The 18,878-nt window shown below is 45.2% G+C and overlaps 1 protein-coding gene across 1 annotated transcript; it reads left to right on the top strand.

Annotated features, from left to right (window-relative positions):
• The first annotated feature begins 5,816 nt into the window (after positions 1-5,816).
• LOC310965230 (myosin regulatory light chain 2, ventricular/cardiac muscle isoform-like) lies at positions 5,817-8,459 on the top strand. The gene is made up of 7 exons (XM_083938721.1): positions 5,817-5,852; positions 6,275-6,367; positions 6,962-7,037; positions 7,168-7,272; positions 7,378-7,456; positions 7,682-7,730; positions 7,980-8,459. Exons 1-7 carry the CDS (start codon positions 5,850-5,852, stop codon positions 8,082-8,084), a joined length of 510 nt encoding a protein of 169 aa, XP_083794847.1. The 5' UTR covers positions 5,817-5,849; the 3' UTR covers positions 8,085-8,459.
• Positions 8,460-18,878: the final 10,419 nt, after the last annotated feature.

The raw sequence follows: 18,878 nt of genomic DNA, 5'->3' as shown, positions 1-18,878 counted from the left end.
CCATATTTAACATCTTTTTGAGCAGGGTTTTTATTTTATTTTTTGGCAACGTACTCAAGTCTTTGCTCTGTACACTGAAAGGGGGTTGGTTATTCAATTTGATATCTTCTTCAAAAACAAACTCTTGGATATGAGTTCTCAGCTTTAGACCCGGCTCAGTGGGTTTTGCTGGTTTCAGTTAACTTCAGACAGCAGTGACTATGATCGATAAGCACAGCCGCAGCAACTTTATCTCACATGTCGATGCCCAAAATATTTACAGTCAGTCACTCGTGAAAAAGGCAGAGGTTCACTCAAAATAGTATTTATACAACTGGCTCCTTTCTACACTCAGCTCTGCCCACAGTAGCCACAGATCAGGGAAGGAGAGTACTGTACATCTGATAGCATTTCTGGCTCCGGCCCTGCGCTGACACGTCCACACAATCATTATCAGCTAATTACAATCATTCTCTGCTAATCTGTCCTCTTTCGAGACTTTGGTTAGTTACGGTGACAGTACTTGGCTTGAGCACACGATAAATTTGAATGAAATTTCAGTAGCTGAACCCTCCTACCCCTGTAGAACCACACACCAGATGATTGTCTGCCCTTGGATAGGTCGACACTAAAACTGCACTACCCACAATCCCCAGCAGGACTTTCTAATCCTTCAGAACGCTATCTGACTGTAAATAGACAAACATAATTTTATATATATTGAGAAGGAATTTCAAGGCTGGATAAGCCGTGTCTATTTTTGTTAAAGAAAAAAGTGATTACGTGTCCTCTTGAATGTCCGATGAGTATTCTTTTAATATGTCCAAACATCCTTTATCAAGTGAGTGATTGTATCTGGATCCAAGTCGTGTTTGCACTTCCATCTGTCAAAGGCAAAACCTCAGTGCTGAACTATATGACAGGAGGGGAGAAAAAAGATCATGTTTGAAGCTTACAACATAGTACTTGAGCATTTCTTTTTGTACAATGTCCCTAATATTGTATATAACCCAAAATTGTTCAAGGTGAAGATTAAAATAATTGTTTTTTTCCCCCCTCATTTGTAAATGGCATGGATAATGGATATGTATATCTTAAATGAAACAGAGTGTTGTCTTCTGCTTCTGCCTCATTTGGGTTCTATTTTCATTCCACATTTTAACGAAGCGCGTATATAACATCTCCTTTCTTTTAACTATTAACTATTTGCACAGTAAATTCATAATGACTATAATTACTGAAATGTGTTCTTCTCTTCTTCTATTATGACACTCTTGGCAAGTTAAACAGACAGTCCGACCTTAAAAGACACTTAAATCCATCCAAATGCATTTTGGCTTTCATTGTCAAGCTGCTAACACTTAATGCTATTTGATTTTCTGTCTAAAAATCTCCATTTGATATGTGGACTAGAGCATTTTTGTGTTTTTTCAGAAATGTTTTAAGACAGCCACACTTTAACTTGCCGAGTGTGTCTGTTAACAGTAGGGCACTCAATGGGACGATGTTTCTTCAACTTTGGATCCACTGTGGTTCTTTTTCGACCTCAAACTCTTCCTGAATGTATTAAAGCCAAGCAGATAGAACTGATTCATTGGTCACAAATGTTCAACAAAAAGCACCCAATGCTACAGATTGCACATGTTATCCACTGGTCTCTACAGGACTCTATAGAAAAAAGGTTTCCCATCCTGTTTTATTTTATTTTTATATTATTTTTTAAATTTCTGTTCTATTCACATGATCCCGAATCATAATGCCGTAACGCTGGATATGATATTGATGTCTGCTAACAAATGATTTATTAGCGTTCCCTGTAGAGATTTTGTCACAATATTAAATATTATAACCATTATCTTTACGTCTTCTTTGCCTTCTTATGTTGTGCTTGTGTGCCTGAGCAGTTAATATCCTTTAAAGGTCCTATATAAGGCTTATTTTTGGTTTCCACTAGAACATGTTTACATATTTTAATGTTAAAAAAACACTTTGTTTTTCTCATACTGGCCATCTGAATATACCTGTATCCATGCTCTGTTTTAGTGTCTGAAAAAGCCAGGACTGCTCTGATTGGTCAGCGCTTATGGTTATTTCACATCTGCGCTCTCAACATTTCTTTACCATTATTGCTTTAACGTCAATCTAGCTGCACTTTCTACCAATATACACTGGAAATCTAAATTGGAGAAAAAAATATATGAACAATTTATTTATTCTGAAATACTGTTATTTTTCATTGTTCAGAATTTGATAGAATAGCAGCTGTGGCTCTACCACTGCTGTACTTGTATGTTTTTATTAAATCACCAAGGCCCTTCAACAAAAATCTTTATTTTGTGAAAAAGAACTGAGCAAAATTAGAGAACAGTAACTACTGCGCCAGAAGAGAAGATTTAAACAATGTTTTCTGAGGTCTATAGGAATAAAAAATGAACAGGAAGTGTAGAGGCTTTGAATGACTTCAGTACATCTGCTCCCACAGGACATCACTAGTTTCTCACACTGCTCTGGTTTGATCTTGGTCCATTCTTCTTCAGTGTCTTCCACAGTTCAGGAACTGTAGTGGGTTTCTTAGACATTACTTTGTCCCGAGGAATTTCCAGTGATTCTCTATGGGGTTCGCATTTATTAAAGTTATGACATCACAACCTTACAGAAGTCCTGACAGCTCGGAAAGGCTGTGCATTTAAGCACAGCCTTTCTGAATAAGGACTGTGTGCATTTCTCTGGTAATCAAGTGTTTTGATACTTTACAATATTTATAAAGCACCTCAACCTGCTTCATTCACTTTTTACAATATAGGACCTTCAATTGTTTCTTTATTTTGAACTGCAGACACACAACTCCTTCCTCGTGTAATGTATAACGTGAGCGAAAACTGGTCTACTTGAAACACTTTTTAAAAAATTGTGCTTCCTACTAACCACTCCCGCCTCTGCCTGTGAAATGACCATTTGTCCATGTCCATTGTGTTAGAATAGGTTAGTCTATTTATAGGTGTCTGATCCCGGCGCTCAGCCAATGCGACAATGGCCTGCCATTCCAGTCACAGTAGCTGCAGCTCGAATCAGAAACTGAGAAGAGCTGAAGGGGGGGGGGTCAACGATAGCATCTGCAACAATAACTTCTGATTCTGACCTCCTTGCACACACCATGCTGTGAGATGATACCAGTGACATCTGCTGTTAGTTCATCACCAGCGTTTTATTTGACAGTGAGTGGTCTGAGTGTAGGGAGGCTCTCAGCGCCTCTCTTTATATAGATCCAAACACATGCGGCCTCACCTCCTCACCCCGGCCCATTCAGCTCATTTTCACAGACTGTCACTTTTCTTGACCTGGGAACCACAAGTGATACCGGTCACCGTGTTAATGATGCACTGATGCACATTGTAAGAACTTGTTTGGTGTCAGCAGTGTCTCACTTGAGTATGTCGCACCTACTGCTGTTGACAACACTGAGCTTAGTTTCACAGGCTGTAAAGCCAACACCAGTGTAGTGTGTGCAAAGAGGATCGTAGACATCCTTTGATGCAACTCCTTCTTTGGCCTGTATCGTCTCATTTTCCTTTTCATGAATTTAAAGTCGCCCTCCAGACACATTTAAAGTAGGTAAAATGCTCTACTATGATAAAGAGAAAGATTTTGACGTGTTTTTCCCACAGAAAAAGTTTTTTTTTAAAAGGGATGGAAGCATATCTACTCTTTATTTAGAATTCATCAAGGCTGACCTCAAGCCCCGCCCACCACCACCACTTGTGTTTGAATCTCAGATTTCAGAGTGCAAAGGCGTTACCCCCCTCGAATGTGAAAACACAAACTTTGTACAGATTAAAGTCAGTATTGTCAATGTCAGACATTTTAGGGGACATAAACGTATGAAAAGTAAATTTTTGAGTGGAGGGGGGCGTGGATTAAATGTTTTCCCCGTGTTGATCTGTTTCATAGAGAGATGGTTACAAGTACATTTCCCTTTTAGGGCGCACTCACACTGTCCATCCATACCGTGCCCCGTGCTTTTGGGTAATTGCCCCCCTCCCTCTCCCCCCGCGCCCCAGGCCTGTTTGTACTCACACTACCTGGGCCTCGGCGAATACTTCTTGCCTGCCTATACGTCATCACGCCGTAACATGTCGCATGCATTGATTGACGTCATCCCAATGCGTCGCTTTGTTTACAAATCTTTCCATAGACCTCAGAGTTTTTGTGCGTCTTGTTCGACTGTTTTTGAATATTTTCATCCGACCAAATCTGCAGTAAACACTCCACCTTCGCATCACACCAACGCGAACCTTTCGCCGCCATTGTTTTAAATGTCCGCGCATGGTCCGTCCTTCTATTTTTATATGTCTGAACAGGCGCACATAAAATGGCGTCAGAACCGCTGTAGGCCTCATGCTTGTGCTCGTTCTCGTGCATGTGCAAACGTGCGTTACAAAAGCCCACCTCTCCCAAACGGGCCATGACCGGCAAGCTCACACTGGTCAAACAAACTAGACTTTAGCCGTGAAACGTGCTTGGGCACAGTACGGATAGACAGTGTGAGTGCGCCCTTAAAGAATAAATGAGGTCACATGCTGTAAATAGTGTGCACTATGCGTACTGTGCCCATACTGGACTGTGAAGCCTGTGAGAAATGTGGCGGTAACAAAGTCCTGACAGGTCAATGAATTACACTTAAGGAGCTGGTGATTTCCAAGCTCTCTCATGTCTTGACAAGAAACGATTTGCACACAGATTAGAATATAAAAGTAAAAGTTGATATAGATTTTGTTGGTTAAAGTAAATAAATTCAAGCTCAGGATTCCAGTCTTTGGATACAGGCTTTGACAGCAAAGTATTTTTTATCTGTGAGCAATAAACAACGTAAATCCATTCAATAAAAAAAAAAAATAGGACATCATATCTAATTTTTCTGCTGTATTTTTCATTAATCCAAGGACCTTTTTTTATGTTCCTTAGCACATCTCTTATTGACCAGACAAGCCTTCCTGCTGCAGCTGAGGCTGTTAGTATGAGACTATATTAAGTTTGATTCATTTCATGAAATGTAAAAAGTTTTGTTTTATGTTAAAGAGATGTACAACATATCCCGCATACATCGAACCAGTTACATCCTATTGTCAAAGCTATATTTAATCCATTCGGTGGGGGCAGACTCATTTTCAGTATGCACCTATGGCCTTGACATTGCTGTATACTTTTGGAATAACTTCAGACGGTATTTAATATTGTTTTAAAATAGAACACAAACCCCAAATATAGAGTAGTCTAAACGAAAACTGGCAGATTTCTGCCACAAAAACAACGCTTTTGTGATTTTATCTCGTCTGCGGTAGAATCCTGGCTCAACGGCAGAAATGTTCTCGTCGTTTAGACAAAGTAAAAAGGAGATTGCAGACTTAATAACATCACTTTCATCGAGTTGTTAAGATCATGCCTTTCTATAGTTTAGGCAGTCAGACTGTTTTGCGGACAGAGGGCAGTTTAAAGTGATTAAGTGCTTTAACCTGCAGTCGGCTCTTGATATTCTAAACCAGTTATTTAAATCTCTTTGTCCAATGTGTGTGTGTGTGTGTGTGTGTGTGCGTGTGTGCGTGTGTGTGTGCGTGTGTGCGTGTGTGCGTGTGTGCGTGTGTGTGTGTGTGTGTGTGTGTGTGTGTGTGTGCTTGCTTGCTTGCTTGCTTGCTTGTGTGCATGATATACTGTATGTCCTGTATGAAGCATCATTTACCTGTCACTTCCTAAACAGGACATAGTTTATAAATATCATCCAGTAGAACTGAGGCTTGGGGGCTACAAAAGGGCAACCACAATCTCCCCATTGTTCACTGGCATCATTGTTGGTCTGACCTCCCAGCTGCTCAGCCATGGTAAGTCACGGTGTGGGATGCTGTTTGATGATGCAATGACAGGGATGCTACGTTTACATTGCACAGATGAGAGCAATAATTTAGCACTCTCATCTGTTTATTTGTCATATAAAAAGTATATGATATTTCATATTTCTCAACCTAGCATTTTATCTGATAATGGATTAGCTTTAGATGAATATCAGGTAGAAATGAAAATAAATTCATCAGTGGTTTGCTAGAGTGTAATGAGGTGGGATCAAATGAAATGTTTATGCAGTTGTGGTATTGCCTAAAATTAAAACCTTTTCGACGTCTTCTAAACACAATGTTATGTTTATTAAGCCATGCAACCCATTTTATTGATGTTGTCCAACATGTAGCTCGACCTTAACTGGCATGAAGTGTTTGTCACATCTTGTCTCATTTCTTTGTGCCAAAAGGCACCCAAGAAAGCCAAGAAGAGATCCGCAGAGGGAGCCAACTCCAATGTGTTCTCCATGTTTGAGCAGGCCCAAATCCAGGAATTTAAAGAGGTGAAAGCTGCTCGATCAATTTTTTTCCTCCACTGATTTACATTTGGTTGGGAACAACACAAACTGTGGAAAGGGCGTATGAATTATGCATGTAAGCTCAGCATGTTGAGCATTATGATGCATGTTTTTCTGTCTTTTAAGATACACAGCAACACATAGAGAAGTTTCTATTTCATCGTCCTCCTGTGTCCTCCTGTGTCTTTCCATTTCCATTGTTCATTGTTGTAGTATGCCCACCTGTCTATTTTCCCGTCCCTGGCTTGGCAGCAGTGAGGCTTTTGGTATGTTGGTATGACGGTCAGTGGTGCCCAGACATCCAGACTGTGTCATCAGTGATTAGGCTGCACATAAACTGCTGGGCATGCCCTGGATGCCGAGCTAAACCTCGGAGAGGGGGTGTGCAGGTTATAAATACTTAACAGTGCTCATCTATAAAGATGGCATGCAAAAATTTTCAAGGGAAGAAAGACAATTGCAAACAGTGTGTGACAGATTTTTTTTTTTTCTTGTGGTTTGGGATGTAAGCTTTTGGCTGCTTCGCGCAAGCTTCATTCATTTCCATGTACTGTTCCTTCTCCTGTACGCTAACCCCAGGCCTTCACCATCATGGACCAGAACAGAGATGGCTTCATCGACAAGAATGATCTGAGGGACACTTTTGCTGCTCTAGGTATGTGAAAATGTTTAGAAGATGCTGTGAGTTGATACCTTTTTATTGCAGATGCAAAGCGGATCCTGGATCGAAACTTAAGATCCATATTTTTCTGAATCTGCTTGTATGTTCATGTTTGGCGCTGTAGGACGCCTCAATGTGAAACAGGAAGAGATTGATGAGATGCTCAAAGAGGCTCCTGGCCCGATCAACTTCACCGTCTTCCTCACAATGTTCGGTGAAAAGCTGAAAGGTGAGGACGTACGGGCTAACGATGAAAATGTGATAACAAAAAATAAATCTAATGAGAGTGTTACATGTTTCAAGAACCGTACTGACTGTTTTTATCGATCTATAGGTGCTGATCCAGAGGAGACCATCCTCAATGCATTTAAAGTCTTTGACCCGGAGGGCAAAGGCTCGCTGAGGAAGGACTAGTAAGTGACCTAACACACTCCACTCCTCACATATTAGTTCGCAATAAGCAAATTCATTGCGAGGAGCGTTATGTGAGCTCTCTCTCTCACACTTTATTACTGCGCTTCAGCCTGCATTCATTCACCCCAGTATTACTCCAGTATGATCTGCACATTTCCTCTTGGTGTGAACACATGCCTCGTCATCTCATACTGTGTTTTTTTGTTGTCTTTCTTCCTGTTCAGTGTGACACAGATGCTGACAACACAAGCGGACCGATTCTCCCCTGAAGAGGTGCACTGCAGTCCTTTTACCCTAATTATCGTTATTATGTCTGATTGCTTTGTTCGCGTGGGTATCCAAACACAGAAGGATAAACGTCACCATGACGATAGTCGACATCCATGTCAAAAACATTTTCATACAAAAAGAAAAAAGTGAATCAGTGAATCATCATCCCACCTTTTCATGCATGCTGAGTGATTGTTGAAGAGGGCTAAAGCTTTGCTAAAAGTGATGGTAATCCGTTTTTTTCTTGGTCAGATGGAGCAGATGTTCGCCGCCTTCCCCCCGGATGTGGCAGGGAACCTGGACTATAAGAACCTGGTTCACATCATTACCCACGGAGAGGAAAAGGACCAGGAGTAAACCTTTTTTTCAACATGTTCATCAAATAGAAAGTGCTGGAGTTTTTTATTATTATTTATTTTGCATGTACAAAAACTGGCCCACTGCCCTTGAAGGAGATATCTTTATGTAGGCTGGATTGTCTCTTTACAGTACTCACTCAAGAGCGCAAGAGGATCAAGACAAAATGTTTCTCTTCCAGGCCCCAAATAACAGACAATTGACAGCATCAACATAGTGAGCTCCCTTTCTGCTTAATCAATAATATGTTCCCATATTCCCCTGGGACTAATTAACATTATTTTTCCTTTCATTTTGTACACTTATCACTTTCCTATATTGTTCACAGAAAGTATCCATTTGTTAGGTCTGTGCGTGTTCATCTAATAAAAGTTTTCAAAGACAGAATTCTCAATCTGATTTTTGAAACATTTTATCAATAAATGAGATAATAAACACTACAGAGGTTATATTCCTGAGTCACACATGTATAGATCATCAGATTACTGTTTGCTCTATCGACTAGTCTTATAATTCCATGTTAGGTAGTGAACTTGAGAATAGTGGTTGGTAATTCAATGAAATCCCTAAGAGATGAATCCAAAACGTCTGTCTGTGCCTATGTGTATTTCCGTGCATATGCCTTCTCAAAGTTAGCAAGATATGTGTGTATTTTGTGCGCATATTAAAATGTAGGAGACCTACAAGCGGAAGAAGCTTGGGTATGCTGACCTCGCAGCAGAGGCTCAACAACAAGGCTGGAAGGCGATGGTACACCCAGTGGAAGTAGGCTGCAGAGGGTTTGTAGCCACCTCAACATCCAGGTTACTCAGGGAGATTGGAGTGCGAGGGAAGGCCCACCAGGCAGGCAGTCAAGGATAAGATAACAGATAACACGGTAACGAACACAGGGACGGAACAGACTACAAGATTGATCAGCATCTGCGTATGTGGCTGGACAAAGGTTACTTCCACCCTCGGCCTGAAAATACACCAGGGCAAGAAAGGTTGCCTAAAGAAGGGTCAACAAATCGCATCGACAGCTACTTTTTGAGAAGCAGGCCGAGTCAGTCGACTGAAGTTCAGCAGCAGGACACACACCACAGTCTGCAGGACATCAACACCCCTGTCCCAGAGGAGGGGGAGCAAGGCACAGGAGCACAGCAACCTGAATCCAGCACATCACATCTACCGGCGGAGAAGAAGATCCTTTTGAGAAGACGCTGTGGAAGGAGGTCAACACTGACCTCTGCAACATCCCAGGAGGGATGAAAGGCACCATCATGAAGAAGCTGGAGGGAATGGGCAACCTAATCTATGCCTATGGAGCAGAACGGTTCGGAGTGGCCGAAGGCAAGCGGTCTACTCCATCAATTCCCACCAAGTCCAGAAGGCAGACAGAAATAGGCCACCTAGTCATCGAGAGGAGGCAGCTGAAAAAGGAGGAAGGCCTAAGGGGAGGAGAGGGAGGGAATCAACCTGCTGCAGGAAGAGATCCAGAGCAAGCTTGAAACACTTAGGAGAGCTGAAGAACCACAGAAGTAAGGAGCAAACAAGATCACACTTCTACAAAGACCCCTTCAAATTCGTGAAGAGTCTCTTTACGAAGGAGAAGAGCGGAAGTTTCTCAGTGTCAAAGGCCAACCTGGAAGAACATCTGAAAAAGTCCTGTACAGATGACCGACACCAGGAAGAGGCTACACTTCCATCTGACATGCCACCACTCTGTCCACCAGAGTACGAGCTAGACATCAGTCCACCCAGATGGAGTGAAGTGGGCAAAACCGTACGTAGAGCAAGGGCTGCGTCAGCCCCAGGCCCCAACGGAGTCCCATACAGGCTCTACAAACACGCGCCAGATAACCTGCGATGCTTCTGGAAACTGATGAAAGTTGTGTAGCAAAGAAGGAGAAACCAACATCCTGGCGGAGAGCCGGAGGTATCCTTATTCCCAAGGAAAAGGACTCATCAGAAATCGTCCAGTTCCGCCAGATCAGCCTTCTAAATGTCGAGGGAAAAATCTTTTTCAGCGTGGTGGCTCAGGCTGGCAGGATACCTGCAAAGAAATAACATGATTGACACGTCAATTCAGAAAGCAGGCTTCTCGGGGTGTGTGGAACATGCTAGTGTCATCTGGCATCAGATTTTTAAGCTGATTTTGTTCTGCTTAATTATGCTGCTATAGGCCTAGTCTGCCGGGGGATAATAGCATGACTCTTCCTGCTACTATTATAATTTATAACCTTAGCTGTGCTTGTTTCTACTATTCTGCTGTATTAACTGCCACATTACTATAGATATTATTATTTCTATAGTAATGTTGGAAGGTTGTCTGTGTCTGTCTGTGTCTGTCTTTGTCCATCTGTCCGTCTTTTCTCTCTTTCTCTCTCCTTTTCTTCCTCCCCAACCGGTCAAGACAGATGGCCGTCCTCCACAGAGCTGGGTCTGTCTGACGTTCCTGCCTGTTATAGGGAAGGTTTTCGTTGCCATCGTACTCTACGGGGGAATTGTTGGGTCTATGTTTATCATAAATAAGTCATAGAGTGTGGTCTTTACCTAGTTTGTAAAGTGTCCTGAGATAACTTTTGTTATGATTTGGCAGTATAAATAAAATTGAACTGAATTGAATTGAATTCAGGGTGCCAAGAAGGAGGAGAAAGATCTCCATGTGGTGTTCCTGGATCTTGCGAATGCCTTTGGCTCAGTCCCTCACAACCTCCTGTGGACAGCCTTTGACTACTTCAGAGTCCCACAAGCTCTTACAACCCTCAAGGTCAAGGCCTACTTCCAGGACATCCAGCTCTGCGTGACAACATCAGAGTACACCACGGCGTGGCAACATCTGGAATTGGGAATCATGGCCAGCTGCACCATCTCCCCGTTGGCCTTCACCCTAGCCATGGAGGTCATCATACAGGCCTCTCGATGGGTGGTTGGCGGACAGCAAAGTGATCTGGGCTGAGGCTGCCGCCAGTCAGAGCCTATATGGATGACCTCACGACATTGACCACGACCAAGGCTTGCACAGTACGGCTGCTAGGAAAACTCCAGGACAACATAGAGTTAGCTCGCATGAAGATCAAGCCGAGCAAGTCCAGGAGCATCTCCATTGTCAAGGGGAAGCTGTCAGACCACTGCTTCCACATTAGCAAGGAACCCATTCCAACGGTCTCCGAGAAACCTGTAAAGAGCCTAGGTCGCTGGTATGATGCGTCCCTCAAAGACAAAGAGCAGATGGAGCAGCTCAGGAAGGAGGTAGCCGCTGGTCTGGAGAACATCGACAGAACCCTGCTTCCGGAAAAGCTGAAGCTCTGCTGCATGCAGTATGGACCACTCCCACATCCTCTGTGGCCACTAACCCTCTATGAAGTTCTGATCTCAAAGGTGGAAAAGCTGGAGAGACTGGTTAACTCATATGCAAGGAAGTGGCTTGGCATTCCCAGGTGCCTGAACAGCATTGGGCTCTATGGCAAAGGGATGTTACACTTGCCCATTTCCAGTCTGACAGAGGAGTATTAGTGCGCCATGGTCCGACTGGAGATGATGTTGCTGCCCAAGCTGCACCCATCCTGGCCACCGGAAAGAAGTGGACCCCGTTGCCTGCAACTGAGCAGGCAAAGGCAGCACTCAGACACAGTGACATCGTGGGCCGAGTTCAGGATGGGAGGAGTGGTCTTGCTCTTGTGGACAGTACTCCGGCCTGGAGTAAAGCCAATCCGGCTGAGAGACGCAAGCTGGTGGTCCAGGAGTTACGGCGGGAAGAGGAAGCAGGAAGGCGCGCACAAGCCATGACGCAGGCAAAGCAAGGGCAGTGGATGTCATGGGAAGGAGTGGAGAAGAGGAAGATCTCCTGGAAAGATCTGTGGGAGATGGAGACATTCAGGGCAAGCTTTACCATCAGGCCTGCCTATGATGTATTGCCCTCTCCTGCAAACCTAAGCCATTGTTATGGCAAAGACCCCACGTCTACAAGTCCGGCAACACCGCGGCACATTTTGGTGGAATGCAGGACCAGCCTCACCCAGGGCCGTTACACCTGGCGGCACAACCCGGTGCTAAGGTGTCTTGCAGCGGTGCTGGAGGGTCAACGCAGAGGCGTTAATGCCCTTCCTCCCCCGTCGTCCCGTTGGCATGCAACACCTCTGTCCGAGAGGGACAGGCCAGCCTCGCAACCATAAGAGCTGACACTGGACAGGTGGACAGAGGACGAGACTGGAAGCTGCTAGCAGACCTGGACAAGAAACTCTGCTTCTTGTGAACCTGGAATGACACATCCCCTTGTCAGATACAACACAGGCTGTTTCAGTAATTGACTTATGCAATTAAAATGTAATTATGAATGGAAAAATGACCATACTGTATGCTAAATACAGTAAAGAAGGAGGATATGATGCTGTAATGAGTTGTTTATTGCCATCAGAATTGTGTAAAAAAATAAAAAAAGAGGAAGGATGTGACGGCATCATTTTCTGTCTGATCAGGCGGATTTGAGCGAGCGCGAGGAAGACCTGACACGCTCTATTTCCACAACTGCCTCGACTTCTGTAACAAATGCAGGTACAGTGAACATTAGGATTCCTATATTTTATTCATTTTGGTCAAGAAGGCTATCACACTATTACGCTTTTATGAAACTTTATCGTTCAGTTTCATTGCAGGGCTAAAGGTGTTTCATACCTGGTAGCAAGTCTGAGTTGGCCAACAGCATGTTCTCAGGAGCCAGCTCCAGCTGTTTGTCTTCCACGTTGTTGGCCTGGAGCAGCAGGTTACTAATACGCTCCTCAAGGATACCTGAAGTAGAAAGCATGTGACAACAGGGGGTTGAAATGTGAAAAATGCATATTCAGGGCCAGATTTGGGAGGTTAAGAGTTCACCTTTCATTCTTTCATTCTCTCGTCTAAAAGGCTGCTGATGGCATGAACGGTGTGGGGAAATAACACGAAGAGACTGGACCCAACGTCGCTCTGCATGACAATTCACAGTCCTTAAGTCTGCCACAAAACAGCGCCTTGCTGGCATATGTGGATGATTTAATGATTTGCTCTCCTACACAGGAAGCCTGCGTCGCGGACACGCTGGCCTTGCTAACACATCTTGCAGACAACAGCCACTAGGTCAGCGCGCCCAGGTTGCAGTTTGCGTGTAATCAGGTCACCTTTCTGGGACACATTATATCACAAGAGGGGAAAACACTTTCCCAAACAGGCATCTCTGCCTCCCCGATTGCAGCCGACCATTTACACAAACCGTTGATGAAAAGGGACACTACATGACGTCCTTCTTACTGCAGGATTACGGGGGGCAAAAAAGACAGGTTGCATACTTCTCATCCAAACTAGACCCTGTGGCCGCCGGTCACCCAGCCTTAGAGCTGTGGCAACTGAGAAGAAGGCTACTCGAACTGCCCAATATCACTGTACAATGCTGCACTGTACTCAATACTGCCAAGCTGCTCCCTACTGCTGAGGATGGGGAGCCCCATGACTGTGTAGCTATCATTAACGAAATCTGAGCTTTTTGTGGACGGCTCAGCATCAAGGGACCGGGGAACAGGCCCTAACCCATCAGGTTTTGCAGTCACCACATTACACGAAACGCTTTTGGCAGAGCCTCTCCCGTCTAACTATTTAGCACAAGCTGCTGAGCTTGTGGCCTTTGTGGCCCTGACTGAGGCATGCAAATTGGCTAGAGGTAAGACTGTCACTATTTTCACAGATAGCAGATATGCACGGGGGGTTTGCCACTCGTTTGGACAAATTTGGGCTAATCGAGATTTTCTCACTGCATCTGGCAAACCCATCGCTCATCATAAATTGGTCGCTTTCCTCCTTGATGCTTTGCGTTTGCCACATCACATCGACATATGTAAATGTGAAGCACACACACATAAAACAGACTGTGTCTCACTAGGGAATGCCCGTGCTGATGCTGCAGCCAAGGTCGCAGCTAAACAACCACTGAAAACACAGCTTGCTATCACTTCCAGCCCCGCTGTAATACCCTGCGCAGACTTACAAGAGCTGCAGAACAGAGCCACACCAAAAGAGAAAATGCTTGTCCACGGCCCTCTTGAAAGAGGTGGGCTTTAGCGGAGCCATTTGCACATGTACGAGCACGAGCGTGCGCACGTGTACGAGCACGAGCACGAGCCCTACGGCAGTAGCGTTATGTCCGCCTGTTGGGACATGTAAATAGAAGGACGGAACATGCGCAGACATTTAACAACAACAACAATGGCGGTGAAAGGTTCACGTTGGTGTGATGTGGAGGTGGAGTGTTTACTGCAGATTTGGTCGGATGAAAATATTCAAAAACAGTCGTCAAGACGCACAAAAACTCCAAGGTCTGTGGAAAGATTTGTAAACAAAGCCACACACACGCGCTCAATGCGTGTGACGTGTTACGGCGTGATGGCGTATGGACAGCAAGAAGCATTGGCCGGCCCTGGCAGTGTGAGTACAAACGGGGCTGGGGCGCGGGGGGGAGAGGGAGGGGGGGCAAGTACCCTAAAGCCCGGATTGCGGTACGGAAGGACAGTGTGAGTATGCCCTAAAAGGCTGAGCACCAGTGGGCTCTGGGTCATTTCTGCTAAACTCTGAGCCTGTGAGGAAGCGAGGGTGAACGTATTTTTGCCTGCAGAATAAAATACTTTGTCAAAATAAACCACGGAGAAAAAGCTGATCCTGTTTGTTGATCTTTATTGAAGAAATCCATTTCCACAACAGTACCTCATAAACCCCACTTCAAAACTCCAAACTACACATGGTGTCTGATAAACATGACATTATATGTTAATTGAAGATGCAGACCAATCCTGTTTAAGCCCCGTTCCCCCAATGAGCCCCGATACTCACCTCCGGTTGTCAGATCAACCTGTTTCTTCAGCAAGTAGTGGCAGCAGAGCAACTGATGAAAGTCCAGCTGACAGTCCTGAGCCAAGCCCAGGTGATCCAGCTTCTGATACTCCCCTCCTAAGCTCCCCCACAAGTCCTCCACTTCTGAATGTGAACACGATTAATCCACCTCAAGTCCAGAAGGTTATCTTTGAACATTTCATTCGCAGTGATACAACACCATCTAGCTTCAGCCAGACGGACGTTCTCGGGACGGCTTCCAAAGCCAACCGGCGAAGTTGATTATGATGCTTGGCGCACTCAGGTGGACCTTCTTCTCAATGTTTTTTCATTATCCGACTCCCAAAAGGTGAGAAGGAGAGTCTGCTCAGTCCAGTTGCTGACATTGTCAAGCCTCTTGGAACAAATGCACCACCTGTAGCTTACCTCACCCAGCTTGAATCTGCATTTGGAGTGGTTGAGGATGGAGAAGAGCTATTTGCGACATTCTTAGGTAAAACCAGAATTCTGGGGAGAAGCCCTCCGTCTACCAAAATTGCCTCCAAACCCTTCTTACTAAAGCCATCTCCAGGGGGGGAGTTTCACCTGCAGAATCAGATAAGTACTGACTGCTGGGAACAGAGTTTGATCATTGGCCTCCAGCTTGAGCACAGGAAAACTAGTCCCCCATCTTTCCCAGAATTACTGCTTCTATTGAGAACAGAAGAGGACCGGTGGGCTGCCAAGATGGACAGAATGAAAAAACATCTAGGAAGCACAAAGGCTGCAGCCCATGTTCATTCAGTCTTGAGCCTGCCAGCATTTGATGAGGAACCTAGTGTCACAGTTCCCAAAAAGCCTGATGCAAGTTCCAAACTTGAAAGGGAAGTTGCAGAACTTCGGAAACAAGTGTGCACAGCTGTTACACAAAGAGAGGAACGAATGCAGTTCAACAAGGAGGGAAACGCTCTTGCCAAGTGAAAGTTTAGTAGTCGGTGTCACAAATCCTTCGACTCCCCAAACTCCCACTCAACCAAGACCATGTTTCTGCTTTAAGTACGGAGAAGATTGCCACATTGCCGCAAAGTGCACCAATGAACCTAACCCTGGCCTTTTGCGGGAAAAGAATGCAGAACTCAAAGAAAAGCATAACAGATTCTGGGCACGACAGGGATCCCCTGAAGCATCTTTAAACTTGTAGAGGCTCCGGCAGCGGGACGACCAGAAGCTGAGGAGACTTTCCGTTCCAAATACCTGGCATCCTTCCCCATTCAGCCCATCCATCATTTACTGGACGTTGAAGGGGCTGGAGGTCAGTCTGTACCTTACCTCGGCTATGTTGAGGTCCCTCTAATCTTCCCAGACAGTGTGACTGGTGCGGAGGAGCAGCTAACTGCCTCAGCGCTTGTTGTCCCTGAGTGCCAGTTTAATAGCCAAATTCCAGTGTTGGTTGGTACAAATGTTCTGCTGCAACTCCACCAGCGTGGGGTGGACCATGACAGGCCGACATTCAAGAGGAGGTAAGATAAGTTTGCATTGCTTCTTCAATATGTTGCCCAAATACATAAAAATGAGACCAAACCTTGTCTTGTGAAGTTGCATGGGAGGAACCCCGTCACTGTTCAAGCATGGCACAAGCTGTGTGTGGTTGGGGATGTCAGGGTTGCAAAGGAAAATCCCAACACATCTTTTGTCCTTGAACCCCCCGAATCTCCTTCCTTACCTGGTGGGCTGCTCCTTGAATATGCACTTATGAATATCATCTGTAAGGCCTCTAGCAAGATCTCTGTCACTCTCAGAAACACAGCAAACCACAGTGTTACTCTGCCTCCAAGGTGTGTCATTGGTGAAGTGTCTGCTGTTCAGAGTGCAATGCCCCTGAGCGCCATGCAATCCGTGGCTACTGATTCTCAGATGTCAAGTGAGAGGCTTTCATTCAATCTTGACCACTCACTTATGCCTGAGGACTAGAAGGGACGAATTTCAGACCAGCTGAATTCCATCCCAGAGGTCTTCGCTGTTGACGAGCTTTCCTTTGGTCACACCACCACTGTGAAACACCATATCCGCTTGCAGGATCAGACGCCCTTTAAAAAGCGCCCAAGGTCAATACACCGAAGCGATAGGGAGGCTGTAAAACAGCACCTCATGGAGCTCTTGATGCTGGAATAATAAGAGAGTATTAGGGTGCACACACACTGTCCATCCGTACCGTGCCCAAACAGGTTCCACGGGTAAAGCGTAGTTTGTTTGACCAGTTTGAGTGCAACCGCACTGCGCCTAGTTGCGGCCAGCTTGCCGACCACGGACTGTTTGCGAGAGTTGGGCGTTTACACATGTACGAGCACGAGCGTGCGCACGTGTACGAGTACAAGGCCTACGATGGCTCTGACGTCATTTTATGTGTGCCTGTTCGGACATAGAAAAAAAAAAAAAAAGACGGACCATGCGCGGACATTTAAAACAATGGCGGCGAAAGGTTCACGTTGGTGTGATGCAGAGGTGGAGTGTTTACTGCAGATTTGGTCGGATGAAAATATTCAAAAACAGTCGGACAAGACGCACAAAAACTCTGAGGTCTATGGAAAGATTTGTAAACAAAGCGACGCATCACGATGACGTCCATCAATGCGTGTGACGTGTTACGGCGTGATGACGTAAGGACAGGCAAGAAGCATTCGCGCGAGGTCCAGGCAGTGTGACTACAAACGGGCCTGGCCAGCAGGGGGACAGACGGGGGGGGGGACAAGTACCCTAAAGCCCGGGGCTCGGTACGGACGGACAGTGTGAGTGCGCCCTTAGAGCCCCTTCGCCTCACCAGTGGTGTTGTTTAGGAAGAAAAATGGGAAGATTAGGCTGTGTATCGATTATAGGAAGCTGAATACCCGCACTATAAAAGATGCATACGCCCTCCCTAATATTGAGGAGACATTCTCAGCCCTGAGTGGAGCAAGGTGGTTCTCAGTGATGGATCTCAGGTCTGGCTATTATCAGGTGGAGATGGCAGAGGAGGATAAGCCAAAGACAGCGTTCACGTGTCCCTTGGGCTTCTACGAATTGAATCGTATGCCACAAGGCATGACCAACGCTCCTAGCACTTTCCAGCACCTCATGGAAAGGTGTGTCGGAGACCTGAATCTGAGTGAGGTGTTTTTAGATGACCTCATAGTCTTTTCCGAGACACTTGAAGAGCATGAGAAGAGGCTCATGAAGGTATTACAGTGTCTCAAGGACTATGGCTTAAGACTGTCACCTGAGAAATGCCATTTCTTTAGGTCATGTGTGAAATACCTTGGTCATGTGGTGGATGCCCAAGGGGTCAACACCTATCCAGTTAAAGTCTCTACTTTCAAAGACTGGCCTCGTCCCGGGAATAGAGAGGAGTTGAAGTGTTTTTTGGGCTTTGCGGGATATTATAGGCGCTTTGTGGAGTGCTATTCTAAATTCGCCAAGCCCCTCAACGCTCTCACTGTTGGATACTTTCTGGCCAAGAAGAGAGGTAAGGCCTACAAAAGAGATCGGCCCAAGAACGAGCCCCTTTTGATGCAGAGTGGACGTCTGAGTGCGGGACTGCTTTCACAACGCTCACTGACAGGTTAACACCGGCTTCTGTCCTCGCTTTTGCTGATCCCGGGTTCCCATACGTGTTACACACAGATGCTTGTTGTGAGGGTCTGGGTGCTGCTCTTTATCAGGAGCAAGGCGGGAAGCTCCGCGTGATAGCCTACGCCAGTAGAGGCTGTTGTGGAAATAGATTCTTCAATAAAGATCAACAAACAGGATCAGCTTTTTCTCCGTGGTTTATTTTGCCAAAGCATTTTCCTCTGCAGACCAAAATACGTTCATCCCTACATCCTCACAAAGAGTCTAGTAGGAATGACGATGTGCCAAATCTCGCACAGTCTTTTAGGTGAAGAGACAGGACGCAATAGCTTTAGTTGGGTGACGTCTTTAGACCAAACAAAAACATGCCTTAGACAT

The sequence above is a fragment of the Echiichthys vipera genome, assembly GCF_963691815.1.
Source record: "Echiichthys vipera genome assembly, chromosome: X".
Taxonomy (NCBI): domain Eukaryota; kingdom Metazoa; phylum Chordata; class Actinopteri; order Perciformes; family Trachinidae; genus Echiichthys; species Echiichthys vipera.
Note: the sequence above shows the minus strand (reverse complement) of the source record. Positions and strands in the feature narration are given on the sequence as shown.